General features: G+C 50.9%; 1 protein-coding gene and 1 long non-coding RNA gene across 4 annotated transcripts in view; both read right to left on the reverse strand.

Moving 5' to 3' along the window:
- Nucleotides 1-24,649, reverse strand: part of RBM19 (RNA binding motif protein 19) — a 78,992-nt gene extending 54,343 nt beyond the window's left edge. For all 3 annotated transcript variants that reach the window (XM_080559197.1, XM_080559198.1, XM_080559199.1), the window contains exons 1-21: nucleotides 24,491-24,649; nucleotides 23,141-23,323; nucleotides 22,594-22,725; nucleotides 22,329-22,367; nucleotides 21,513-21,729; nucleotides 20,191-20,453; nucleotides 19,607-19,684; nucleotides 19,264-19,342; nucleotides 18,471-18,542; nucleotides 17,573-17,773; nucleotides 16,816-16,946; nucleotides 16,319-16,440; nucleotides 15,457-15,553; nucleotides 14,869-14,979; nucleotides 14,425-14,625; nucleotides 13,850-13,967; nucleotides 11,753-11,916; nucleotides 10,436-10,496; nucleotides 9,535-9,614; nucleotides 8,373-8,428; nucleotides 7,019-7,135 (exon numbers count right to left, since the gene is read on the reverse strand). In XM_080559197.1, the coding sequence (XP_080415323.1) occupies nucleotides 7,019-7,135; nucleotides 8,373-8,428; nucleotides 9,535-9,614; nucleotides 10,436-10,496; nucleotides 11,753-11,916; nucleotides 13,850-13,967; nucleotides 14,425-14,625; nucleotides 14,869-14,979; nucleotides 15,457-15,553; nucleotides 16,319-16,440; nucleotides 16,816-16,946; nucleotides 17,573-17,773; nucleotides 18,471-18,542; nucleotides 19,264-19,342; nucleotides 19,607-19,684; nucleotides 20,191-20,453; nucleotides 21,513-21,729; nucleotides 22,329-22,367; nucleotides 22,594-22,725; nucleotides 23,141-23,323; nucleotides 24,491-24,526 (2,558 nt within the window). In that variant the 5' untranslated portion in view covers nucleotides 24,527-24,649. The remainder of the gene's footprint in view (nucleotides 1-7,018; nucleotides 7,136-8,372; nucleotides 8,429-9,534; nucleotides 9,615-10,435; nucleotides 10,497-11,752; nucleotides 11,917-13,849; nucleotides 13,968-14,424; nucleotides 14,626-14,868; nucleotides 14,980-15,456; nucleotides 15,554-16,318; nucleotides 16,441-16,815; nucleotides 16,947-17,572; nucleotides 17,774-18,470; nucleotides 18,543-19,263; nucleotides 19,343-19,606; nucleotides 19,685-20,190; nucleotides 20,454-21,512; nucleotides 21,730-22,328; nucleotides 22,368-22,593; nucleotides 22,726-23,140; nucleotides 23,324-24,490) is intronic.
- Nucleotides 284-7,012, reverse strand: LOC308179284. The gene is made up of 2 exons (XR_013940321.1): nucleotides 2,825-7,012; nucleotides 284-2,681 (listed from the first exon to the last, which is right to left on the reverse strand). It is a non-coding gene; the product is annotated as an uncharacterized lncRNA (long non-coding RNA).
- Nucleotides 24,650-26,357: the final 1,708 nt, after the last annotated feature.

A 26,357-nucleotide genomic window follows, 5' to 3' on the forward strand; every position in this document is an offset into this window, starting at 1 on the left:
AGAAGAGGAGCTAGTTCCCAGCTAGGAAGAAGGAAGTAATCAACCAAGCTGCGTCCTGACAGCACCAAGGGAAAGGCACACAGCAAAGACAAAAATTTTGCAAGTGCCTTCGAAGCACACTTGTAGACCTTCAGTGGGTGAGCGGGGCCAAGCTGCAGCAGGAGCACTGGGGTTGAAGGCATCAACCCCAGAGCAGCTTTCTGCAGCCCCAAACGCTCAGCCCTCAGCCCGTGCGCAGACCCCACATCCTAATTACGGAGCTGAAACCCCGCATTAACTCGAAGCGGTGCAGCATCGGAAGCCCCTTCCGTTTACTTCTCCCAGGGACGCGGTCCCAAACTGGCTCACCGGTGCTCCTCCGATACGTGCCTCCAGGCCTAGATTTGCAACGTGTTTTTGGAAAGCCACCTTTGAAACGGGAACCAACAGCAGGTGGGTTTTTGATCCCCTGGAGATAAGCCAAAATAGGGCAAAAGCGCTGTTGGCACATGAATCCACCTGCACGCTGCGGACACCAGGGCGCGCGCACGCACCTACACGGGCTCTCTGACATGAGCTACCACCAGCAACGCTGCCCAGGAGCCGTCTGTAGCCTCAGATGAGTCAAAAGATGGAGCAGGAGCTCGGTGACTTTGCCTAGGGTTCAGGGTGCTGCTGGCTGGGTTTGACCCAGTTTGACCTGATGGCTGCAAAGACCGTGGAGCAGCCGGAGCTCTGCTGAGCACAAATATCCTCTGGCACGGCCCTGCCCTGCTATGGGTACATCCCAGCACTTGTTTTAATGCCTTACTCCCCCTCTTAGTGTCCATTTCTCCGAGGCACCTAAACCCCAATCCACGGAGGTAGTGAAGTGAGTGATCGGTGCTGGCCTGGATAACGAACAAAATAATTGAGCAAGGCTCCTCGCCCATGGGATGAGCCTCTCTTCCCTGCTTTTGCTCTAGCACGGGGGCTTGTTAATCTGCCCGCACCGAGCAACAAGGGATTTGGCTGGCCCACCAGGCTGTGGAGGAGAGCAGGAGGCTCCTCCCCGGGCAGAAGCATCCTCCCGGGGAAAAGGGCTGCATCTCCTCCGGGGAACATCTCTGTATTTGCTGGTGGGGGAGCTGAAACCGCTGGCTTTACACCAGTAACCACACAGGGGTAGGACAAGAGGCATTTTGCTCATCACCCAAACAGCCAGCCCCCTCTCCTTCTCCAAAATACAAGTCCTTCAGCCGGGTCTAGCTGCAGCCTGACAGTTGGACCGTCTTGATGAAGTGATTCAGAAACGCGGCTTAATCTGCTGGTGGATGTAACCCAGAGGAACAGGGCACGAACCCAGCAGCGGCTTCCAGCAGCCTTTCTCAAAAAGGGCTCGATGATCTGCTCCACGTCCTGCCTGAGTGTGCCCAGACCAGCGTGCCCAATGCCTGCACAGCTAGCAACTGCCTCCCTCTGCCCCTCAGATCACAATCCCATCATCTTATCCACGCTGACTTAATTTTGTTTCAGCTTTAAAGGGCTAAGGGCATAATAAACGGGAAGTTTTACAGTCCTGTGAATTGCAGTCGTTTGTGCGCACACACCCCCTTACCTCGGCTCAGGGTGCCGGGGGGAGCTTCCAGCTGCGGCAGAGCAGAGAGGGACCCGTGCTGTGCTTTAACCAGCTGTCCCCAGGAGGGCACAGGACACGCTGGGGGCATCGCTCTCAGCATCCAGCCAGGAGCTGAGCAGGTGATTTGGCCTGCCGACGTGGGAGGGTGGCAGAAAGAAGAGGAAAAGTGTTGCACCCGGGGTTCCTGGGGATCGCCGAGCCACCTCCTCCAGACCAGACCTCCAGCAGGGGCTCTGCAGCTCCTGGGCTTCACCCCACCACCAGCTCCACCCCCCCCGAGCAGCCCCTGCCTGACCCAGACAGGCTTTTACACCACGATTTGATGCTCGCTGTGCTTTCTGCAGCTTCCCCCACGCTCACAGGCCGGCTCACTGGCGTGGGCACGGCCCGGAAAGAAAAATTTAAGCAGCCAAGAGGAAGCAGCAATGGATTTTGAGATATTTCTAGCACACAGCTGGGGTTTTAAAAGCAAAGCCATCACTTGGAGAATGATCTGACAGACTGTTCGGCAAATGTTTGCAGCACTGTGTATCCTAGGGGTGTTTACACTGCATTTTCTAATTAAAACTGTCCGGCACTTGCTTAACAAACTCACATGTTTATGAAGGCTCTGTTTCTTTTTTCCCCCTCTTCTGCCTTTCAGTAGCAAAGATTTCCACAGCTTCAACAGGGCAACGTTAGTCCAGGAAGGAGAAATTGTCTCCAGTCATGTAGACTCCATTACTGGGAGAAAGGTGTGAACAGCAAGCATGTCTGGCAGACGGATTCATTATACCACCGTGTCCTTTATAATGGGAAATGAAAAGCCCATTCTGATAACTACACTTTATTATAATAGGTCAGAAGAAGTGAAAGGCATCATCTTATAAAATTAACTTCATAAAGACTGCCTTTAAAAAAAAATATATCTGCCAGTTTATCCACCGCATCTTTCTTCAGAGATTTTTCTTCTTCTAGGGGAGCTGTGACTCCAAAGCCTCGTCCCGCTGCCTGTTCTCACTTTTGCCCTCTATCAGAGGGAATGGAGCTGTTTTCTCCTGATCAGTCCCAGGCACTTGTTTTGCCAGATGCAATAACGCCATGTCTTTGTCAAGACAAAGAAAACAGCCAGCAAAGTAGTTAAAAACTAGGAGAGACCCCAAAGGTCTTCCTTCTCTTCCTCCTTCTTCGTAGGGAAGTCACAACGGAGATAAACTCGCCCCACAGCCCCCCCGTGCTCTGGCATACCTTTCAGTTGCTTCTTCGTGCAACTCAAGTCCACTCTTAACAGCTGGGGATAATTTCTAAGACTCAATAGCTTCTCACAACACATTTGGATTCGTTTCCTACAGGTGAAAGACAAGAGGTGGCCAGGCAGATGATAAAACACCTTCTAGGGGCACTGCTCTGACGCCTGATCTCGCTCTGAGCAGCGCTCACAACGTGAGGGTGGCTGCGACTAATTGGCAGAGGAGGGCTGGAAGCGAAGCTCCTTGCAATTTTAGGAGAATTTATACTGAAAAAAAAAAATGACTACGTACTTTTAGGTATGTTTTGCAAAGAAGGCAAAAGGAAAACACCATCCTCAACGCACACAAGTCGAGATGCAACGCCAAGAACTGCTCCGGTGGTGGTACAAGCGTCAGGCACCAAACTCTAGATGGACTCTCTGCAGTATTTGTGTCTCACATTGCATTAGATTGGGTGGAAATCTTTAAGACTTCTTCTAAATCTCACCGTTCCCCTTTTGGCAAAAATAAAAGGTGTCCTTGAAGTGTCATATGGCAGTTGCAAACCAGCCTTGTTTGTAATATTCATGAAAGTTGGTGCAGGAAGGAGGATGGAAGAGGATGCTACGAAACAAACGGTTAATTGGGACTTCAAATGAAGGTTGGATCTAGTGTGAGAGATTTTAAAGGAGCCCAATTTTCAGAAATTGCCAGAGCTCCAATCTGTGAAAATGTGGCCTTTCACAGATCTCCAATTCAGCTTGCCACATCGAGAGTTCCTTTTGAAAAAAGTCGTGCCATAAAAGCCCCCCAATTTGGTAGCAAAAATTAGCAGCCTTCATGGGATATCAATTCCTTTGTCTCTCCTCCCCTAAGCACGGCTCTTTGGAAAGGACGAAGGACCATTTGTCTTTTGTTATTTTTGCAGGTAGTGAAGATAAGAGTAGAATCTAATAAAGAACAAAAATGGCGAAAAAAAACCACACCACCCACAAAAGCTAGATCTTCACACCTAGCCCAAAAGCTGCCCCTATAATTGAAAAGCATTTCTCCCTCTGAAGAAAATAACACCCATCAGGCCTCAAAAAACCTCTCCTGACGGCATGACAGAGGCCAGCACCTCCTGCAGGAGGGGACAGAGGGACACCACATGTCCCAAAGCCATCGGGCTCGGCGTGGGCACACGTCCACCCTGCAACCCTGATTTTGCAGGGGCAGGACTCCAGCCTTCAGGGCTGCTAACCTGAGTGCTCCTGACTTCAGCTCCTTCCTTCATCCCAGGGATTTGAACTCGATAGCCCCAAACTCCAAAATTAAACTCGTTCACATCGAGTCTCCTGCACGCCATCCACCTGGGGACAAATCAGGTTGAATTTTGCACGCGCTCGCAGACCTCTCCGCGCTACCAGGGACCCACGTCGCCACTCGACGGCTGTACGAACGCGAGCAATAGGGCAGGGCAAGTGTGAGCATCCAAGCCATGGATCCGTACGCTGAGATATTAAAAAGCATAAGGACAACCAGGGAAGGATTTCCTGAACTGCCAACGCCGAGCAGCGCGTGTACGAAGCCTTCCAAATCTGCTGTTCCCAACACCCAACTCCCTTGTTTCGCTGTTTCAGTGTCATTAACACCTACCGCTGCGAGAGTTAAAAACGAAGAGAGCTCCTTGACAAAGCTCAAAACACGCAAATATTTGTTTGGGGGTAAAAACACACGTACCGTCTCCTGCCAAAGCAGCTGAGAAAAGGAAAAAAAAAAAATCAAGCACAGAAGGAAGCAAGCTGAGAGACATCAGCTGCAGGGCTTTTGAGAGCATGAAACAATAGAGGAGAAGCTCGTCCTGCAAAGCCTCCCACCTCCACGGGCCAGGGGCTGCTGCCCGGCGTGGCGGTGCCCGGCGGGGTCCCTGGCTGTCCCCAGGCTGTCCGTCCCCAGCAGCCTCTCCTGGGCAGGCTAAGAGTGCCCCCTGCAGCCCTGCCGTCCGTGCCGCCTCCGCTGCCAAGCGACCGGTCGCAATTCCAAATAAATAAAGTAAGGAAATACAAATCGGACAGGTTCCTAAATGGAGGGAGAGCTAAAAGCTCCAAGAGCGAAGGCAGCTGATTTAAAAGCACAGAAAGCAATCTAGGAGGATGAAGTGTTGGGTAGCGCTCTGTCATGCCCGGTTTGAGCCTCTCGGAAGGGAAGGAGGGATGGCAGGGGTGCAGGGAGGATTGTGGGTGTCCTCCCCCCCCAAGCCATTGATTTTTGTTTTGAGGATAAAACCCGCATCTCCAAATACCCTAGGTAAATGGGACGGATGTTCACGCGTTGCTCCAAGAACGCTGTCAGCAGTGCCCGGAGCCAGAAGCCGCTTGTTCCTTGCAATATTAATCAGAGCGCTCCGCTGCCCCTCCGCTCCCCAGCACTCAGGTGCCAGACAAGGCAGGAAGAAATAAAAAAATGTACCAAAAACCCCTCATTCTCTGCCGGGCTCTTCTATTCTCCTGATACACATAAGCCTCCCAGGTCCTTGAACTTCACCCAGAGCCCTAACAGGCACAGATCCCCACGGTTTTGTTTGCTCTGCCGTTAGGAAGGACATTTCCACGACCACGCTGCATTGAGTTTTAGATCAGCAGAGCCCCGTGTGCCACCAGAACTCAGCACGAGAACTTGAAGCCCAAGGGTTTTTGCCCTCTTTCAAAAGGGCTCTCAGGGAAGCCGGGAAGCAACAGCACCCAGGCTGCACCAGCAAGAAAACCCCTTTGCTCTTCCACAGGGCTCCTTACACGGTGCCTTTCCTCAACATGTGTCCGACAGCTGAGTCCACGGTCTGCAACCGGTTAGAACTGAGGACCCTGCTCCAAAACAGTGTTTCAACACACAGTTTTCCTCACCAACTTACACCCTTCCTCAATCCTGCAGGAATCAGGCTGCCAGCAGCACAGAAACCACCGTCCTTACCTGCGGGCAGGCCAGGAGAAGGGCATCCCACGCTAATTAAGCAGCTGGAATTCACTGTACACAGGGAGCTGCATTGCTTCCTCTGCTCCAACAAATCCCTGCCCCACGGCTCCTCGCTAGGCAGCTCACAGTGTGCCCTGAGGGGTTTCAAAGGGTTAAAGCGATTCCTCGGCTCAGTCCCTTTGGAAGGGGATGCTGCAGCCCTGACCAGCTGAAGCCACCTGCCTTCTGCTTCAACACTCAGCAGGAAAGCCCCCTCCTAACCCAGAAGTTCACCATTCCCTGTGGACGGATGCCACCACTCTTGCTTCTGTGGATGCAAAAAGGGATGGATGGAGCTGGACACTGATCCCCCCAAATTCCTTTGGGGATGCAGGAGGAAGAACGGAGCTGGGACCACAGCCTGGGGCAACCAGCCACAGGTTCTCATCCTGGTGGGAGCAGAAAAGACACCGTAAGCTGAACTCTACACGGCTGCACCTCCTTCCTGAGGTGTGTTACACAGCGTAACGAGTCACTGCACAAAAGGCTGAGGGTACAAAGAAAACCGAGACCAGCCAGCGTGCAGAGGAATGCAGGCTGGGATCCTAAAATCCCTCTTCGCTGTTAACGGCAGGTCTCAAGCCTGGCAAGGCACTCCGTGCTGGAGAGGCTCCGACAGGCAGCACAGCCTCACATCCTTACGCAGGGATGCGCCACACCAAGTACACCAGGCACATATCCAGGTACACAAAGCAAAACACTCGAAGGCAGAGCAAGATTTACGCGCTCCCTGTGTGCTGGGAAGGAGCTATGGCATTATGCGTGCAGGGCAGATGGAGGAGGGAGCCAGCCCGAGCTAAAACCTCTCAGAGCAGCTGTCTGCAGCGGCTCGCGGTGCTCCTCCCCAGCCAGGTGTGCCAAGCAGCAGGAAAGCTGCTGCACACGGATCAGACGAGGGAAAAAAATCCAAGGCGATGTCATTCGGTCAACGGGGGAGTGATGCCCATGCTCCGGGGACATCTGTGGCACAGCGAAGGGCCACCCAGCTCTGACAGCTCCCAGGGCTGTAGTCACAAAGCTGGCACATGTCATCTCTGTCCCTCAGACAGAATTTCTGTAGCGATATATAACCTGCTAAACCATTTCTACTTCCAGGTTTGCTTACTTCCACAAAAAAACCCCCGAACTCCTAACATTTACACTCCAGCAGCAAGCTCCTGTACTCAAATCTTGCTGGCTCCCGCACGGAGCACACCACACGCCCGACAAAGCGCGTTCCTACCTGAAGAGCTCCCTGATTTCCCTGACGGTGGCCTGGAATGGGATGTTTCGGACTAAGATCTTGGAAGTCTTCTGCTTCTTGACCGTTTGCTTCTTTCGGGAGGATTTCACGGCAGGCCTGTGAAGTCAACAGAGAGGGCAGGTGAGAACCACTGTGCAGCAGCACACACAGGGCATTTGGGCACCTTTAAAGTTAGGAGTCAGGAAAAATTAGCCAGCCAGCTCAGAGTGACATCCTCACTGGTATCTTATTGATGACAATAGAAATTTCACAGGGTATGTCATGTAGGAATGAATGCAAGCGATTTAAATCCCATATCTGAAAACTGGATTCCAGTTTGCTGAATGCAACCACAACCAAGATCAGGCAGCAGGCCTGTACTTGTACCTGCCACTAATTTTTCTTTTGAAACCAAATCTTGTCTACTCAATTATCAGAAGGAGATATTATTTGTGCGTATGCAAGCAGTTAGTCTAATGTAAGCTAATTTTCATTCTTTCTGGATTAGAAAACAGTAAACAAAACTTTTTAATAGATTATCAAACTAATTTATTTTGCCCAGGTTGTGTTGCATTTGAACAAGAGAAAAATTTACCTAAGACAAAAAACAGCAGAATAAAGGAAAGCTTTCTACATTAAAATTCATTTAGTGGTTATCCAGACTGTAAAGTGCAGAATGAATGAGGATGCTTCATTAAAGAACCGAAGTACAAACTGCAGCTCGTGAACTGTTGAATTCTGGTCCCTAGGTACCAAATTTTCGGAGAAATTTTGACATTTAAGAGACACCTCTTCTGGTAGGGTTTCCAAAGTGCCTAAACAACGGTTTTTGAGTGCTGACTGTCACCTTCAAACACCTGGATTAATTTTCAGCTTCATGGGTACGAATCACCAAAATCCCAGTGGACAGGAGTCTCAGACTTCAGCATTAAAGGTATAAATCTCAGTCAGTCATCCTCTTTATTTGACAGCAAGAAACACCTCCACAGAAAGGTCTGTCTGTGAGGCACCATCGCAAAAGCATTTGAGGAGCCTTTTCTTTGAATGTGGAAGTCTCAAGTGCCTGGTTCACGTTTTGGGGTCACTTTTGGGGCCCCACCACTGCATGCTGCTTAGGGGTTTTACTTGGAAATATGTCTTTTACTGAGCAAACACCTTCACATCAGCTGATTTTTTTTCTTTTCAAGTAAGACTGACTAAGGTGACTCCACTTAATCATAACAAGAGCTGATGTGTGACCAGCGCTACTGCTCACAACCCTCACGATGCAGAGAAGCTGGCTAAGAAATGAGGAACCTACCAAGAACCACTGCAGCTTAAATGTAACCATGCTACAGAGGTAAGACAGCTTTACCTGATAGCTCTCTCCGAGATTTTCACTTCCAGCTTATGTCCATCTACAATGCAGCCCTAAAAGTCAAAAAAAATATATATATAAAAAAAAAGTCACAACAGCTTTCACGCTTCCAAGGTAGTGGCACAGCACTTCACGTCTTTACTCTTTCCCATATATTCCTCCCATTCTCCCCATCAAAGTTTTTCCCTGTTGAACACTGTTCAAACAAGGCCAGGTTTCTGATGTGAGGCTGAAGACAGCCTGACCGACCGAAGCAGCAGCCCGCGTCCCTGATCTCCCTGCCGATCAGCCTCAGCTCTGCCACTAAGCTGGCAGAGGCGAGTCACTTCACTGCCTCCGACTACTGTTTCCTCTCCCTCTAGACTGCAAACTCTTCAAGGCAGGGAGCGTCTTACTGCTTGTTCTGGAATGAGCCAAGGATGACTCATTTGCTGTCAGTAGCCAATACAGCAAAAAAAAAAAAAAGTCTGCAAAATACCCACTTTGCTGCTTTCTCCCTTCCCCCAGGATTCTGCTTTCAAAACAACTGGGAACGCAAATCTAACCCCAAGACTACGTGGGCTGTGGAACGTGAAATCACCACCTGTTGAAGGTGGGACCCATGGACTGCGGTCACGGAGCACGAACAGATTGTACAAACCCAGCAATTTCCTCAAACCTATCTAGAAAGGGATCGTTCCAGCTGTCTGGCCCGCTTTGCCCAGGTAATGCAGACCCAGGACTTCAATGGTGGTGTTCTAGCAGCACAAGGAACAACTTATTCCCTTGGAGCGCAGCCAAGCCCTGTGGCATGTGTCATGGAGAAGGCGTACGGCTAGAAAACCCTGAAGCACTGGCAGATTTACAGAAGATAAAACTCAACTCCACAGCACTAAATACTGAGCAATAGTTATTCTCGTTTTGTGAGGGCCTGGGTCTCTGTCACCTCTGCAAAAGACACCCGGCAGAATACAAACTCACTAAATCTGCACCTTTCCACATTTTCTGCCACCTCCGCATTGGATCAGTGCTAACAAACACCCTTCTGAACAAGCCACTGTCCCTTTTACACCCTGTTCCTCAAGCAGATTTTGAGCCTCTCAGCTCATCCATGCCTTTGCCCATCACCTCTGGAAAGAAACCTGGATAGACAAATCTGGATAGACAAACCTGAGCTTACCTGGAGCCGGCGCAGGGCTTTCTGAGCACTCTCTGGCTTCTTGTACTCCACAAATCCAAAGCCCATGGAAAGCAACGTGCCTAGGAGGAGAGAGAGAGAACTTAAGTTAGTAGAAAACCATGCTATTAAACAGGAGATTTAAAAATTTAAAAACAAACCAGAAGAAAGCGCTGTTGCACACTGACTAGACTAGGGGAACTCGCTGCCACAGCACCACACGCACTCACACCATGAATTGCAGTGCCCTGCACTGGCTCTTCAATGTGATGCAGGGACAATTTGGAGCACAAGAAGTCTCTGAACTGCTGATCGTCAAAACTGGCGAGGCAAAAAGTAATACCCCAGAGAAGGGGCCAGCCTGCCCATGCCCACGCCATGAAGTCAAAGGCCATCCAGGCTGTGCTTGCCTTACGCAAAACCTTTCCTGCGTCCAACCCCGTGGAAAGCAAGCAGGCAACGCAACAGCTCCAACCACTTGTCCCTGCAGCGCGCCGGGACCGACGCAGGCAGGGAGATGGCAAACGAACCACACACAGCACAGTGCTCAGCCAGGGATCCTCAACGATCCTGGCTGCTGCTGTGGATTAAAGCATGCCCTGCGATGATTCAACCACTGCATGACGCTGGTTCCTTTCAACTTGCGTCTTGTGTGGTCCTGAAGGAGCTGGCTCCTCTACACACATCCCCACAAAGCCCACAATCGAGCTTAACCTTCTAGACTGAACCCCGGTGTATTTTTGGTGGCTGTTTTCAGCCATTTCAACAGGCGTACTTCTAGAAATGTTAAAGACTTCGCCAGCAAGAACACAAACGCTCATCTAGATGAATGCTAAAGCAACGCCACACCTGAGCCCTCAGCAACCAGCCAAGGGAAGGAATTGAACAGCAACATCTAGAGTACCTGCTCTGTCTTTCTTCTTGGATATCGTGCAGCTCTTCACAGCTCCCACTTTGGAGAACGTCTGCAAGGAATTCAGACACGTGACTCCGTTCTCTTTGTCACAGGCTTACAGCTCAGCTTGAGTGACAACGTGGCCCTCTTCCAGAGCCACGAGCACAAGCTCACGAGCCCACCTCCCCCCGGCACACCTGAGAAGCAGTCAGTGCAGCTGCTTTTTCTATTATAAGATTACTTCTGTGCAAATACACACCGACTTTAAAAAAAAAAAAGGAAAAAAAAAATCAATACAGGTGTTCTTGGAAACCCTCCTCAGAACCTCTGAGATCTGGGGTGGCTCTGGAAGACCACTGCAGGTTACAAGATGCTCTCACCCAGGCAGGGACCTTAGGGGTGGGCAACTCCAGTGGCGTCCCAAGAAAACAGCTCCTTCCAGAGCTGAGCAGGAGGGGGTGCCCTACAGCAGCACATCGGCTATTTGATTCTCCTGTAAAACTGTAGCCACAAAGCACAAAAAAAGGAAAAACGGACAAGTCCCAGTCTCTCTCTGATATTTATAGTTGTTCCCAGGGCCCACTGGACCACGTCTATACTAGTACCACAGTCCCAAGGCAGAGGAGCACAGGTCCAGAATGGACTAACACCCCACCAGCACTCCTGGCCCATGAAACGTGGCACTGCACATGGCTACAGAAATTAGCAGGGATGGGAACTTCCAGCTGTTTCTCCCAGCCTTGTTATTAACATCCCACGGGGCTTCAGAAACGCTACAATCTCTCCCAAGCGCTTTGCTGAGGTAAAGCAGCTCTGCGTTGGTAGAAAACTGAAGATGAAAAGCACACCTCAGTGAAATCACCATTTATTTATTTAGCACACAAAGCAGCGTCACAGCTGCTCAAGCTGATCCCAAGGAGAAGCACAGGAAGCAAGGAGTCTTAAAAGACTTCCTGCTGCCTCCACCTGTCCCAAGGTGGAATTAAACCTCATCAAAACCGTTTCAGAAACGTTTGTCTAATTGATGCCGAAAACTCTAAGTGGAGTTTTCCAGCCCCAGTCCAATCCTGGGCTCCCTCTTCTTCCCTTCATTAGCCCGTAGTGTCTGCAACTGAACTCCTTTGGACACTATCCTTGGCACAACAAGGTGGAAAACAGCTTTCCCCTGGCCCTCTGCAGCCCAGCAGAGCCCTTCCTTTTAGCCCCTGCAGGGAGTAAGGGGTTTGCTCCAGCAAGCAGCCCAGTCTGACCTCCAGCCCACTCCCACCCCACCTGAGCGGCCTGTGCCAAGTAAAACCCAGTCCCCACCCTTTGCTTACGGCTTACCTCGTTCAGGGTGTCTTCTGTGGTGGCGAAGTTGAGGTTTTTGATGAACAAGGTACACCCTGGCACGCTCTCTTCTTCTTCCTCATCCTCCTCTTCATCCTCCTCCTCCTCCTGTGCTGCTGTTTCCTCTGAGCCCTTGACAGCTGTGGCCGTGTCATCATCACCTGGTACAACAAGAACAAACACAACGCTGTAAGGGGTAACAAAGCTGAATTTGGGGCGAGCTTGCCCCCTGCCCCAGCTGTGAGCCAGCGTTCCAGCAGGAACAGAGCAGTCCTCCCTTGGCTCTTTGTGGGTGAACAGGGATTGAGGCAAGCTCAGCACACGGTACGTGAACACGTCAGCTGTGGAAACTAAGATACTGCCTGTCCTTTGAACGCAGAAACTCCACGAACCTGCTTCCCCAGCACCCAAACACCCTCACATCCACCCTCACCAGACACTGCTGAACTAGGCAAGGGGCCTCAGCCTTGCTTGAGCACACCTCTGCATTGCTCTACAACCTCACCTCTTGCTAACGCTTATCTGCAGGATGCAAAACCCTCACTTCCCCATCAGCACACGAAGGCACTTCCTAGACAACAGGGTATACACACAAGCTGTCATCCATTGGCTCTCCAACCCCTTTCCTTGCTAAACAACTTGCATTTTCACACTAGCTTCATCCCCTACAGCGTAGCTGATGCTGTGCTCAGGGGGACCACGCTAAGCACCTCCCTTTGGCATTACCACCACCCCCTCGATGATTTTCCTAGGCTTATTTCCCTCGCTTTGCATGAGATAAACCTGCATGGGGTCAGGGGTGCTCAGAGACCCCCCGGCTCTATTTCAAGAGCTGCCTTTCCCCACAGGGCTCCATCTGGTTGCCCTCCCTGCCTCTGACACCACGCAGCCCAAACCTTTTCGGTCGGGTGGCCAAACTCTCCTCATCCCAGCCCACGAGGAATCTGCCAGCAAGGTATGGAAAAAACTCATCGCCTCCGAAGGCAACTCGTCGGAGAAACGGGGAGGGAAGAGATTTAGTGAGACGGGGTGGGATGAAAAGGTGCCTCCATCTGTGGCTGGCACAATGAGAGGCCGCCACGCGCCGCCGCCTGAAGCCCTTTTGTGAGCGAGGCGAGGAGTTTACCGCGCATCCCCTCCCTTCCCTCTCCCAGACGCAGAGCGCCAGAGGCTGGCAGCAAAGACCATTATCAGCCCCAAGCAGCCTTCCAGGAGCTCCTGCGCTTAAAGCCCTTTATCTCGAGGTGAGGGTCTCGGTCACAGGGAGATAAAGCGCCCCCCCCCAGCTCCCCTGGGCTCCAGCTGTCCCCTGTGACCCACACGCAGAACAGCAGCCCAGGAAGAGGCTTTTCATCAGCTTTTCTCCCCCCTCCCCAAACCTCAGAGTCCTGAAATAGCTTCCAGCAAAACAAACCTACATAAAGCCATGCTTCTCCAGCCCCCCTCCCCTTTTTTTTTTTTTTTTAAGGTTTAAAGGATCTTGAAAGGTTTTAAACATACAGGCAAGATTTAATTGTTATAGCCCCAGGGATGGGGAGAAAGAGTCTGCTGGTGGAGGGAAGGTTGTGCCCTTGAGGCAGTGGAAAATCACCCAGACAAAGCATACAGCAGGGCTTGACACAGGAGCACAAGGAAACGAGCACAGGGACCCTCGATCTGAGGCTGGCACGTGGGCTGCTCCATCCACCGCTGCCTGCTGTGGCAAGCTGGCTGCCCACAGACAGGGAGCGTGGCCTTGCACAGCACGCAGCCACCTCAAAGCCACGCTCAGGGGGGCAGGTCGGGCTCAAAGGAAACAGCTACAGCTCTCCTGATTGCTGCTGCCCAGCCCGGCCCAAAAATCTCCTCCCATCAGCCCAGGCCAACTGGATTGTGTGCGAGCAGCACCACGCTGCCCCCGACTCATCCAGGAGGTGGGGAGTGCAGAGACAGGATAGAGCCCAGTGCTTGTGTGGGACACACTGCAGGTGCGTTCTTAGGGGACCCTGAAAACCACACAGAGGACATCAAGAGAATGGTTCCCTACCAGAAAGTTCAGCATTGCTGCTTTTGTCAGAATGCAGCAGGGGAGTGACCCGAAGTTAAAGCTCTTACCAGGTGCCAGGCTTGCTTCTCCCTCCTTTTCTGGAGCCTCTGTGGGTTTTTTCTGAGGGGCTGGGCTGGAGAAGACACCCATCGGAGCCCACTCCAGATACAGTGGCGTGGAATGAAACTGAAGAGAACACAGGAGAAACATGAAGAAGGTAAGACATGAAAAAAAGCTCTGCTCTGAGTTTTTCCACTGACACACTGTTACGGAAACAGCAGTAGGAAAGCTAAGCAACATTTTTGCCTGGCTCAACTATCTTCCACTGAAGGAGAAGACGTATCCAACCTCACACAGGGGCAGCCTGCCAAACGGCACCCAGAGGTCAAGGAGCAAGGCCACAGCTGGGCAAACAAGCTCCAAGGGGAGCTCTGGGCATCAGTACCACACTCCCCCAATGCAAGAAGTATCAGAAACTCTCTCCCATACCACAGAGGAATTATTACAGAATAGCAGAGACTCTGAGAAATCTCATCCTCCAAAACCCCCCATCTTACATTTTAAGAAGCACAGCTTTTTGTAGCTTCACAATTAGCCAGGACCCACGCTCTCCAGGCAGCTGCCTGCCCCTGGCCACGCTCACCTTGGAGTAAGCCAGCCTGGTGAACGCTTGCTTGGCCTCAGTTGGCTCCAGGAACTCCACGATGGCTGTGATGCCTCCTGCCGGGAGCAGCACCCGGCCCAGGCTGCCGTGCTTGCCAAAAAGGACCTCCAGCTCTGACACGCTCGTGCTGGCGGGGAGGTTCTTGACCAGGATCACGGTTTTACTCCGCTTGCCAGAGGCCTGCCACGTTTGGTGGGGGGAAAAGAGAAAGGGGAGACGGGATTTTAGAAAGCCATGCAGCATGTATTTCAACCATCCCAAGCACAGCTGCATTTTGCAAGTGTTCAGAAGGTTTCCTAACTCTTAAAAGAGTTCAATCCTGCAAGATGATGAGGATTAATTAATTTCAGAGAGAGCTGAGGATGTCAGGACTAGGCAACCATAGAAGAGGCAGGTCCTATTTGCTCCAGCTGGGCATCTCACCTGACTGAAGGAATCCAGGCTGACTCCGTTTTCGATTAGGAACCGGCGAATTTCCTGGACCAGCTCGGTTTCTCCCAGAGCGACCCTCACTGCCACGCTGTCTTTGCTCTCCTGCAGGCAAGAACATCGGTTAGCAGTGTGACAGAGGTCAAGGCAGGGAAGTAAACGGCCTGATCCAGGAAGGCGCTGAGCAACTGTTGCTCCTGCTGCTCTTAAAAGCATCAGGAATTTGGCAGAGAGCTTGGAGGCAAAATGCTCCAGCTCCTCTGAATCTGCTGGGAGTTGCTGAGTGGAAAGGTGTAAATTCCCATCAACTTCCAGTCATGTACAAACTCAAAATTCAGCCACAGAAAAGCAGATAGAGGGGAGAATGGGGAGAAGAAATGGGAGAAGAAACGTCATTTTGTCTTCCAGTGACAAAGCGTTTGTCCTCCACAGAGAGGCTACAGGATCACTGATCTTTCAGCCTGTATGGTGCTCATGATTGAGCAGCACCTTTTGCTGCACAAGACCATCAGGCAGGTCCTGGCCCAGAGAAAACAGGTAGGAAAGTGATCTCCCCTCCTCACTGATCAATAACCAACTCACGTGATCCAGCACTTGGCTTTTGGAAGCGTTGTACTTCTGAGCAATGGCATCAGCCACAGCATTTGTCCCCACAAACAACGTGTTCCAGTTGTGAGAGCTGCAGAGAGAAAAAAGAGCGAGGTTCAAAGCCTTGCAGCCTTCTTCCACTGGCATCTCTCTACTCGATGGTCCTGGGAAAAAACAGCTTTGCATGCCACCATTAGCAGCCAGGACAATAAGTTAGAGGGAAAGAAGGGTAGAAGACCCTTAGAGAAGGAACAGAATGAGGGAAACATGACTGGAGAGCAAACCAAGGCAGCAGTGCTGGCATCTTAGCTCTTCTTCTTCCCTAGCAGGTCATTAGGCACAGCCACACAGTTACAGCTGGAAGTTCAGATGTTGGCTCAGAGGAACACATTTTTTCATCTGGTTTCTTAAAAACAAAGCCTGTGCAAGCAAGGCTGCACTCCTTCCCCATAAAGTCTGAAGACATCATAAACTTTCAAACCAATATGTTGCAGAGGAAGATAACCCAAAATTCCTGCAAATTTTAGAAATACACGTGGCCAAGTGGAAGACAAAGACCCAACCGATCTGAAACCACGACCCCCGAAGAGTTACAGCACCAGACCAACGTCTGTTAGGCACCAGAGAAACTCCTAAGCAGAGCCACCGAACCCCATGTTTCTCTCAATTTGTGCTACTCACTGAACTACTAGAGCTACTTGGAGTGAAGAGTCAAGTAGATAAAAGAATCAGAAAGGTGCACAATAAATGCTTTATTGGCTCTGGTAACCTCTACATCCCCTGCAAAGATGCATTCTGGCCATTTGGGAATTTGGCAGGCTGTATCATCATACCGTGCTAAAAGACACCTTTGTACCTGGCACTGTTGGCTTTTTCCTTGGCCTCTTTCTGCTTTTTGTAGGAAGAAGATTCGTCTGCATCCACATCTTCAATTTGTTCCTTTTTGATTGTGGAGGGCAAAAGGTGCATCATTCTACCCTAGAAGGAAGGAAGAAGTGGTCAAGAAGCTCTGAAATAACCCAAAAGAAACTCATGAACTAAGTAAGCAAAGGGAAGAAACTTTCAGGCACCTTTCCTAGTCAAGTGAACTAGGCGAAAGAGGGAACCTTCCTCCCCAGAGAAGGCATTACTGCAATTAAGAGTAGCCAGGCAGTACATGACAGATTCGGACCTCCTTCCTCTAGCTCAGGTATCCCTGAAGCTGTTCACACCAGGCTGCCCTACCAGAAGGGACTGTGTTCTCAGAGCAAGGCAGAATTGCCTCTGCCCCTGACCGCCCAGAGGAACCCTGCTCGGCAAAGCACAGGAGCACCAAACACCCTCCCAGCAGAGGAAACCCATCGGTGGCTGTACCTGGAACACCTGCCCGTCCATTTCTGCATAGGCCTTCACCGCGTGCTCGGGCATCATGTAGGTGATGAAAGCAAATCCTTTGGGCTTCTTGGTCAGCCTGTCTATAGGGAAATGGATGTCCGAGAGGGGCCCTGCGAGAGGAAAGGCCTTTCCGTGAGAGATGTCCCGGCACAGCCATCACAGCTCACAACAGCACTCTGAACTGGCACCTCCTGGCCACACAAATGCAGCTGCTTAGAACTTGCCTTCTTTATCTTAAGTCAGGAACAAGGATTTCCACAACCTAACCCTCCATCTCCCCCAGGACACTCTCATGCCAAGAGAAACTTGGATTTGCCTAACTTCGAGCAAAAAGGGAAGCTCGAAGCTCCCACCTCACATGCCAAACACAAACAGGAATTTGGGGTACTCAGAAATTCACCCCTTACCTACAAAATCTAGAAGTGTCCTGCGTGATCAGGGTTTCATGCAGCAAGTAATTTCAGCTACCCTCTCCTCCTTCCCATCCCATCCCATCCCACCAGGACTCTGAGACTGACTGGCAAGAGCTTTTACTGCTGCGTTTGAGATGTGATGAGGAATGAGGGCGCACACACAGCATGCTTTGAGCTAAGCACAACAGCACCAGGATCGGTTTCAAGGCCAAGCAACCACACCCTATCACACCGGACAATAAAGATGAGGTGTGGGACACGGAGCTTCATACATCCGCTCCCACCAAGCAAGCCTCTGTCCCAGTCCCACAGCAAGTACATACCATACTTGGAGAAGATCTTCTCTAAGTCCTCCTCAGTGCTGGTAAAAGGCAGATTCCTGACAAAGAGCCTTCCCGATTCAGACAAGTCCTCTTCTTCCTCATCGTCCCTCTTCCTTCGTTGCCACGGCTTGTCATCAGTTTTTGCTGGAACAGTTTCTTTTGCGGTATTCCCACATCGGAATACCTCGACGTATCGCCCACCTAGTCCACAAACACAAGCACGTTAGATGATTCGCAAGGCCACGGGCAACCTGTACCAATGAGTTCAGAGCCTGGGCTTACAGCAGACACAGGCAATTACAACTCGAAAAAAATCTCTGAGTAGAACTCTGCCTGATTAAACAAAAGGATGAGGGCTGCAAGAGATTAGTCTTCATGAAAAGCAGAATAATGCTTGCTAGCCAGCTGCACAGCCTCCCTCCCCTTCAGAGCTCCAACACTTCTGCCTCTGCCAGCCTCGTCCACAGGCTTCTAAGCAGGTGTTCCCTTCCTACATGGGTTTTTTTACAAGTATAAGTTGAGCAGTTCCACTACAGACCAGGCCAGGAGCAGGTTTCAAACACAGATTTACAGAGTCATTTCTACAAACCCCCTGCAGTATCCCACCTAGATTTAAACGATACCATTTTTATGCCAAGAGCAAGATACACTTCAGGCACGTGGCAAGAAACAGGAGCCAAAGACCACACGGCTCAGTCCGTTGCCAAGTCTAAGCTGCTCCTGATGGCACTGACATAGCACCTGGTTATCCCACGTCAGCAGCGCAGAGCAAACCACCCCCCACCATCTGCCTGGGAAAAACTGAAGCAATGGGAGATTCTTCCGCAGGGAACACTTCAGCAGCTGAGCACCCTGCCATCGACAGCAGCCGGAAAGAGAAGGAACAAACAGCCCTTACCTAGGCATTCTTTTTTCCGTTTCAAGGCCCTTTGCACTTCTGCTTCGCTCTTCAAGTCAACAAAGACATAACCTTGGAGGAAGGAAATGTTCAGCTGAGCATCATGTGGGGCGCAGAGTCACTAATTGGCTAATTAAGGGTGAATCAGGCTTTTTAAATATAGATTCCTATAGATAAAGCATTCAGGTCCCATTAAAGTTTCAATCCAGCCTGAAAACAGCCCCATCAGACTGGAAGGCTGCCTTTTAATAGCTCATTCTCTACGTACAAACCAAACAAGCCCAATTTAACAGCTCAAGTAGGCTTTCACAGGTGTCTCCAAGCCGTCAAGAGCAAAGAAAAGGTGCGTCTGCTCTTAGGCTATGAAAGAAAAACAGCATGCAAAGTTCCCTGCCAGCTCTGAGGACCTGCTATTTCTGCTGGGTACCTCCAGTAACTGCAGCCCCTCAGAATCCCACCTTGGTTACAGACGGACTGGCAGCAGCAGCCCTTCCCAGAGGAAGGGACCTTTCCTTGGCACGGTTTGGGATGTTTAGGAAAGCTCCAGGGGCAGATGAAAGAAAAGGCTCCTGCTGCTGTACGCTGCAGTACCCTAAGGGAGCACAGCCAACATTACTCTGCCCACGGCATCCTATGGATGGCAACTAGGGCAGGTGAGCTGCAAAGTCACAGAAAGGTCTGTAAGAATCAGGGCACGAGCCAGCAATTTAGAACTACAGATGGAAAGAGCAGTGGTGTGATTCAGAGGTCCTCCAAGTCACAGACCCAACTCCCTTCAACATTTACACATTACCTGTGTTTTTCCCCTGGGCATTTTTTCCTATCCGGATTGCCACTGGCTTCAGAGGCAAGAAGAATTCTCGAATCTTTTGCTGCAGGAAGAATTAGAATTGCTTAAATGAGTTCTCAGATACGGGAAGTAGGTTTCAGACTTTTTTTTTTATAAGCACTACAGAAACATCACATGCAACATAGAGCATTTCTGCACAAAGCCAAGTAAAAAGCTTCTCTGGCTGCCCATACAACCCTCAGCACAGCTCCACTGAGTGAAGAAAGGGGCCTCTGCAAAGATTTGGTTGAGTTACAAACTGGGAACAGCCTTGAACAATCACTCCCAGCTTGGGAACGAAGCTCACCTCAGTGATGTTCAAAGGGGCACCATGCAGTTTCACTGTGTATGGCGTGCTTGCTTCTCCCGAGCTGACCTGGTTCTTCTGTTGCACAGAAGGACAGAAAAAACAAAGCAGCTGAATGAAAAACAGTTAAAGTCACAGCACAACAAGATGATTTTGCCCAGCAAGCAGGAGGTCTGAGATAAAAAACAAGAGATTCTCTCAATTGCATCAGCCTGGGCAGGAGCTGCTGGATGAGGGTGCAAAGTTGGACTGGGATGTTCAAATAACTGCTAAAAAGCAACCTCTGCAAAAGAGCATTCTATGCAGACACAGAGATAGGCACAGGGAAGAGAGAAGAGCCTCTGAAAAGTGCACTAACAGCACTTCTTAAAAACCCCTAGTTTCCAAAAAGGGAAATTTAATCAGCACTGAAAAGATATCTGACAAACTTTTTTTAATGTCTCCCACCAAGTGCACCAACAAAGCTGGTACCTGGGGGTCTTGCAGATTTCAAGCTTTCCATCTCATCCTTGGAGCAACCAATGAGAATGTACTATCCCATGAAGTTCCTGCTTTAAGACAGACAAAATATAATTCAACAATACCTGCAGCGTGGATCCTTTTTTCTGCTTCTCTGCTGGTGACTCGTGCTGTGGTTTCTGGGCTTTTGCCTTCCCCCTTTTTTCTGTGTGGGTGCTGACAGTTTCTATAGTGTCTGAGTCCTCCTCACTCTCACCTTCCATCTCTTCACTGTCTGTTTCCTCTTCTGTGCTAGAGGAGGACGAATCCTCCACTACTTTAGATTTCAGGTAATCCATATCTGAGAGGTCTTCCCTGGCAGCTGCCTTCTTCTCCTGGCCTTTCTTTGCTGTCAGAAAAAAGACCGAAGTTTTGCATTGATACTTTTCTCCTCAACCAGGTAAAATGTGAGTACAGACACAATCACTAGAACCAACTTCCTCTCCTCTACCCTTTCTGCATGAAGGAAAGACTTGAAAATAGCAGAGCAATTTTAACCCAGCGCTTTCACGCTGACATGTCTGGACTGCTGTTTCTTTTTTCTTTTTTAAAAGCAACAGTTCATATATAAAACAAATTAGAAAGGAGCTTGAGGCATTTCATGAATTATTTTGTCTCCGTTTTAACTAAATACTTCAAATGGACTCCAGAGAGTTGTTCTGGAGTCCAGAGAATTGTTCAGTTTAGTTCTGCATGGTAAAAGACAAAGGAAGCCATTTCTCCAAAACACCATCCATCCATCCCCGGAGATCGACTGACCACACCTACACATTAGTTACCCAAACAGAGGCAAAGAGCAGCAGGCAAGATGCCATTTACTTCAAAAGGACGTAAGGCAATACCACACAGGGAGCAAGGATGGCTCCCAAACCACATTCATCGCTGGTGCAAGAACACACGAGACTAAAAATGCCAGATTACAGCCCAGATTTCTCAGTCTAAGTCACCCCAGTACTCCACTAGATAGTTTTCCTTCTAGGATCGAACTCACCGAACTCTGGCCATTCCCATCAACTCTGGCAGAGCCTGAGGACACACCAACATTTTCAGAAACATGCATCAAAGGCAGACCATGTCCACAGATATCAGTTAAGGGCTACTAAATAAAAAGAAACCACATCCAGCTTTGGAAATGCTGGCAATGAAAGGGGCCATAGGCTAGGCCAGCACTAAGGGAGAGAGACGTTTCCCCTATTACTCTTCCTAGACTTTCAGGAGAAAGCACAAATGCCATCCACTTCGTACCAGAAACTGCATTTTTCCACGTTTGGGGAGCTAGCCATACACCTGAAGCATACAGAGCAAGTCTCACGCTGGGGAAGCTACCTTCTGATCACACTGTCTCTGTTTGTAGGCAGGACACTGACATTCAGAGAGAAAGATGAGCAAAGATGGCTCCTTTTGGTACCTTTGGTTTCCTCCTCTTCTTCGGAGGGTTCATTCCCATCCCTCTCCTCCTCACTCAGATCCTCAGACTCGTCTGAATCGAAGTTCAGATAATCAGCTGCTGCCTTTGACTTTTCCTTCTTGGGCTTTTCTGCCAAAGTGTCATTAGCCCAGGTGGCCACCTGAGACCGTTTCTGGTGAACCACCAAGAACTCCTGGAACGTTTCATCTCCTTCCAGCTGTTGAAAAATAAGCAGACAAAAAATAAGCAACAAAATAAGCTGTTGAAAAACCAAGCAGACAAACTGTGAAGACAGACAGAGGAGAGGTAGTAGCAAGTTTAAATTCAAAGACAGCTCGTTTCCAGCAACAGAGAGAAAACTCATAAAGGGGAGTCCACTTTATACAAGGTGAACACTTAAAGTCACTAACATCTTCCCAATCTCTCAGCCCTATACCTTCCTGTTGTACTTACTGTTTAGAAAGCACTTTAAGGAAAAAAAAAAAACATTAAAGAAGGAAAAAGTGCATAAGTCAAATGTAACAAAACTTGCACGTGGCTTGAAAACACAGTTGTTGAAACAGATTTGTCCTGGATGCAGTGTTTGTTCACAGAGGAGTAGTTAACAATTAAAAAAAATAATCAATTTCAAACGTTGGGATTATCAGAATCATAGTTTGTTACAACAGAATTGACTGTCGTGGAGTTCTTTACATCATACATCTTGCCTGAATTGACAGCAATGAAAGCAATACAGAAAAAAAAACACGCTATATTATTCCTGCTTTTAATATAAGTTAGCAACAATGTAGGGATTGGAACTGAAACTTAACTCACCTCCTTTAAGTCTTCTGTGGGGTCTTTCTTCTTTTTTTTCTAGGAAGATAAACCATATTTAGAAAGCCTTGTTAGTAGCAGAGGCAATATCACTTCTCAGGTAACCCAAAGGTCTAGGGAACGTAGGCCCTAAGGCAAAAAATGCCAGAACCTCCAACATCAGCTGTCCCAGCTACTCGATCCCCTTTCCCACACACCCGGCTATCCTTCCCTCTGCCAAGTCACTGACACACGTCAGATTCTCACAGAAAAAAGCAAGACTTACTTTCTTTGTGCCTGCAGGAGGTGCACTCGTCACAAGTTTCTCAGGCTGCTTTTCCGAGGCAGGGGCCTTCTGAGAGTGCTTACTCCACGCTTTGGGTTTTGAAGGGTCACCAAAAGACTTGCATAACTCAACCTGAGAGGAATAAATCAAGTCTTTAAAAGTAAACAGTCTGAACAGTGCTCAACTAAACAGTCAAACAAGTTCTCCTGCACATCACAGATAACCCTCTGCCTTGTACGATGTGATGAACCACTTTATTTAAAGGCAAAAATGAGCTCAAAATTCACAAGTTCGGATGATCATAGCTCAAAACCTGGCACTGTTGTTCCTGAAATCACTGTTAGTGCCCAGAAGACGGACCATCTGGATCAGCTACCTGCCTGGGACACCAGCAACAAGGGCTGACATCAGGCTTTGCTGTTTTGCTGCAGAGAACTTAAAATTCAGACTTTTTTGGGCCCTAGCTGCTCATTAGTAAGACTACCAAGATCTCCAATTATCAACTTCATTCTGAATCAAAAGAAGGCATTTTTAAAGATCAACTCACGGTGACTCTGGAGGTGTCTATGAAGCTCCTGTTGAAGTGGTTCAGTGCCACCTGAGCTTCTTCTTCGGACTTGTAGCCGATGAAGCCGAATTTCCGGAATTTGCCATCCTTGGTGAACTTCAAGCAGCAATCGGTCAGCGTGCCGAAGGCTGCAAACAGCTTCCGAAAGCGATCTTCCTTCATCTGGGAAATGAGGAACAGGAAAAGAAGTCAGCGATGTGATATAACGACAGAGATGCTTTGTGGACACATCCAAACCAAAACATTTACTAACAACGGACTTCTGAAAAAATAAAGCATATTATATTGTGGCAGAGCTGGTAAGAAACGCACATCAACTACGAAAGCTCTTCATCTCCCCCATGAATTCCCTACATGTATGTATCTGTGCCTCCAGGAGCTCCCCACCCAAATGCTGCACCCAGGTGGGGGCTGCCCCCAATCCGGCACCCACTGCAACCACAGGCAGCTGCCCGCACCCCCCCACGAGACCCCTGGCCCACAGCACCCCAACCACTGAGAGTCCTGCTCCCCCTTCCACCAGCCCTCCCTCGCCTCCTCCAACCAAGCCAAGGGCCCTCTGTGCTGGGCCATAGAATCAGAGAATCATTAAGGTTTGAAAAGCCCTCCAAGATCATCTGGTCCAACCATCACCCTACCACCAACATCACCGCTAACCCATGGCCCCAAGCACCACCTCCAACCTTGCCTTGAACACCCCCAGGGACGGTGACACCACCACCTCCCTGGGCAACCCGTCCCAATGCCTGACTGCTCTTTCTGAAAATAAATGTCTCCTTATTTCCAGCCTGAACCTCCCCTGGCACAACTTGAGACCATTCCCTCTGGTCCTATCACTGGTTACCTCTGAGAAGAGGCCGACCCCCAGCTCCCCACCCCTTCCTTTCAGGCAGTTGCAGAGAGCAATGAGGTCTCCCCTGAGCCTCCTCTTCTCCAGACCAAACACCCCCAGTTCCCTCAGCCGCTCCTCACAGGACTTGTGCTCCAGGCCCTTCACCAGCTTCATAGCCCTTCTCTGGACACGCTGCAGGGCCTCGATGTGCTTCTGGCAGTGAGGGAGGGGCCCAAAGCTGAACCCAACACTCGAGGTGCGGCCTCACCAGAGCCGAGCACGAGCCGATCACCTCCCTGGCCCTGCTGGCTGCTCTACTCCTGATACAAGCCAGGACGCCGGTGGCCCCCTGGGCACGCTCCCGGCTCCCTCCCGGGCCTCCCCGGAGCCTCCCCGGGACCTCACCGGGGCCTCCCCGCGCCCAGCAGCCCGTACCCGGCCCCCCAGGCCCCGCTCCCCCCAAAACGCCGCCCCGCTGAGGCCGCCGCCGCTCTCACCCCGTTGGGGAGGTTCTTCACGATGAGCCTCGACATGTCGGCGACAGAGAGGGGCGGCGACAGCGGCCGCGACACGACGAGGGCCGCGCCGCGCTCAGCCGGGCGCACGCCGCCCCGTGGGCGCCGCCATGTTGCCGCCGCGTCACGTGGGCGCGGGGCCGGCAGCGCGCAGGCGCGGAAGTGAGAGCGGGGCAGAGGGGAGGGGCCATGGCAACGGGCCCTAGCAACGCCCATAGCAACGGGCCCTAGCAACGGGCCCGAGCCTGTTGAGGCCTGGGGGGGGGGCAAAGGAGGGGGATGGAGGTGGCCATGGGGGGCGGTGAGGGGACAAGGGGACACGGAGGGGACAAGGGGGCCACCAGGGGGTGTCGTCTCCCCAGGGGGTGTCCCCTCCCTGCCAGCCCGGGGACACAGCCCCTGGGGCCATGCAGCCATGGCAGGGGGGACACTGATGTCCCCAAAGAAAATGGTGTCCCCAAAGCAGGGGACGCCGCTGTCACCTCCCTGGGTCCTCCTGGTGCTGCTCGGTGGGGCCGGAGGAGGGAGCTCCGTGCCTGGTGCTGCTCTGAGCTGAGAGGCCCTGAGGGCAGGGGGAAGGAACCCCTAAAAAATTAGGGGAAATTGGGGGTGATGGTGTGAGCTCAGGGCTGCTTTGCTTCCCACCTGCCCCTGTACAGGGGGGAGATCTCCGTGAAGGCAGCAGGCTCACCCCAGCCACACCACGGCTCCATCCCAGTGGCTTGGCGGGACTGGGATGCAGGCTTGTAACTGGGGAGCCCAACCTGAGCCCCCCCAGGTGAGCAGAAAGGGAACCGCCTGTATTTTCCCGGCAAGAACCTGGGGAGCGGCCAAGCTCAGTGCTCAGGAGAGAACGGGATGCTCCAGGATGGCCATCTGAGGCTCTGCTTGAAGGAAAAACACGCAGCACGAAGTGCCCAGGAGCAGATGCTCCTGCTCCCATCACCCAGCTCTTTGAAGGGGTCTCCGCGAGCTGTCATGGAGCCGGGCACCCAGCTCCCTCCCCCTCGCCCTCTGCTCCTGCTTTGTCCTTGCCGGGCTGTCAGCCCTGTCACTGGGACGCAGCCTGGCACTGACAGGGCCCCGCTCACACTGTCACTAACACATCCAGACCGTGCCCTTGTCACTCCCGTCCTCTCCAAGACGCTCGTCCCCCTCTCTCCCTCCCCATCTCCTCCTCACCTGCTGATCGCAGCCGCCAGCACTGCCCAGCTCCAGCCTGTGCTGTCCAGGACAGCTCTGACCTTGTCCTCCTAACCTGTCACCGCTGGGACAGAGCTGTCCCCAGCCACAGCCAGCCATCCTGCTCCCCATGGTTCCCACGCCTCACCCGGGGATGCGATTTCCCTCTAACATCCCCTCCTGCAATGAGGGTTGATCCTCCCCAGGTGAGGGCTCACAAAGAAGCCTCAGTGTCCATGAGGGGACATGGCTTTTGCCAGGGCCATGAAGATTCTCCCCTTTGCTACTCCCCCTCCTTTGCAAGTAACATATTTCAGCCTCCCCAAATGCAAAGATCAAGCTACAGAAGCAAAAGCTTTCAAAATTCTGACTTTAGAGTTGATTTCCTTTTTACTTTCTACTCCGCAGTCTACCTCTGGCTCCAGTTTTTATGTTTGCAAGTGTGAAAGCTGGAATATATATATATATATATATTTTTTTTCCTCACCCAGTCTTAGGCTTCTGGGACATCAAAATAGGTGGCTCCTTCGGTGGGTGTTCCTGCTGCCCCATGGAAGATCCTGCCCCAATGTAGGCTCGTTCCTGTGCAGAGGTCCCAGCCCCAGGTAGAAGAGAGGGAAACAGAGGCCCTTGTTTGAGAAGGCTCAACAAAAGCTTTGGAAAGCAG

Source organism: Anser brachyrhynchus (genome assembly GCF_964034855.1).
Source record: "Anser brachyrhynchus genome assembly, chromosome: 17".
NCBI lineage: Eukaryota > Metazoa > Chordata > Aves > Anseriformes > Anatidae > Anser > Anser brachyrhynchus.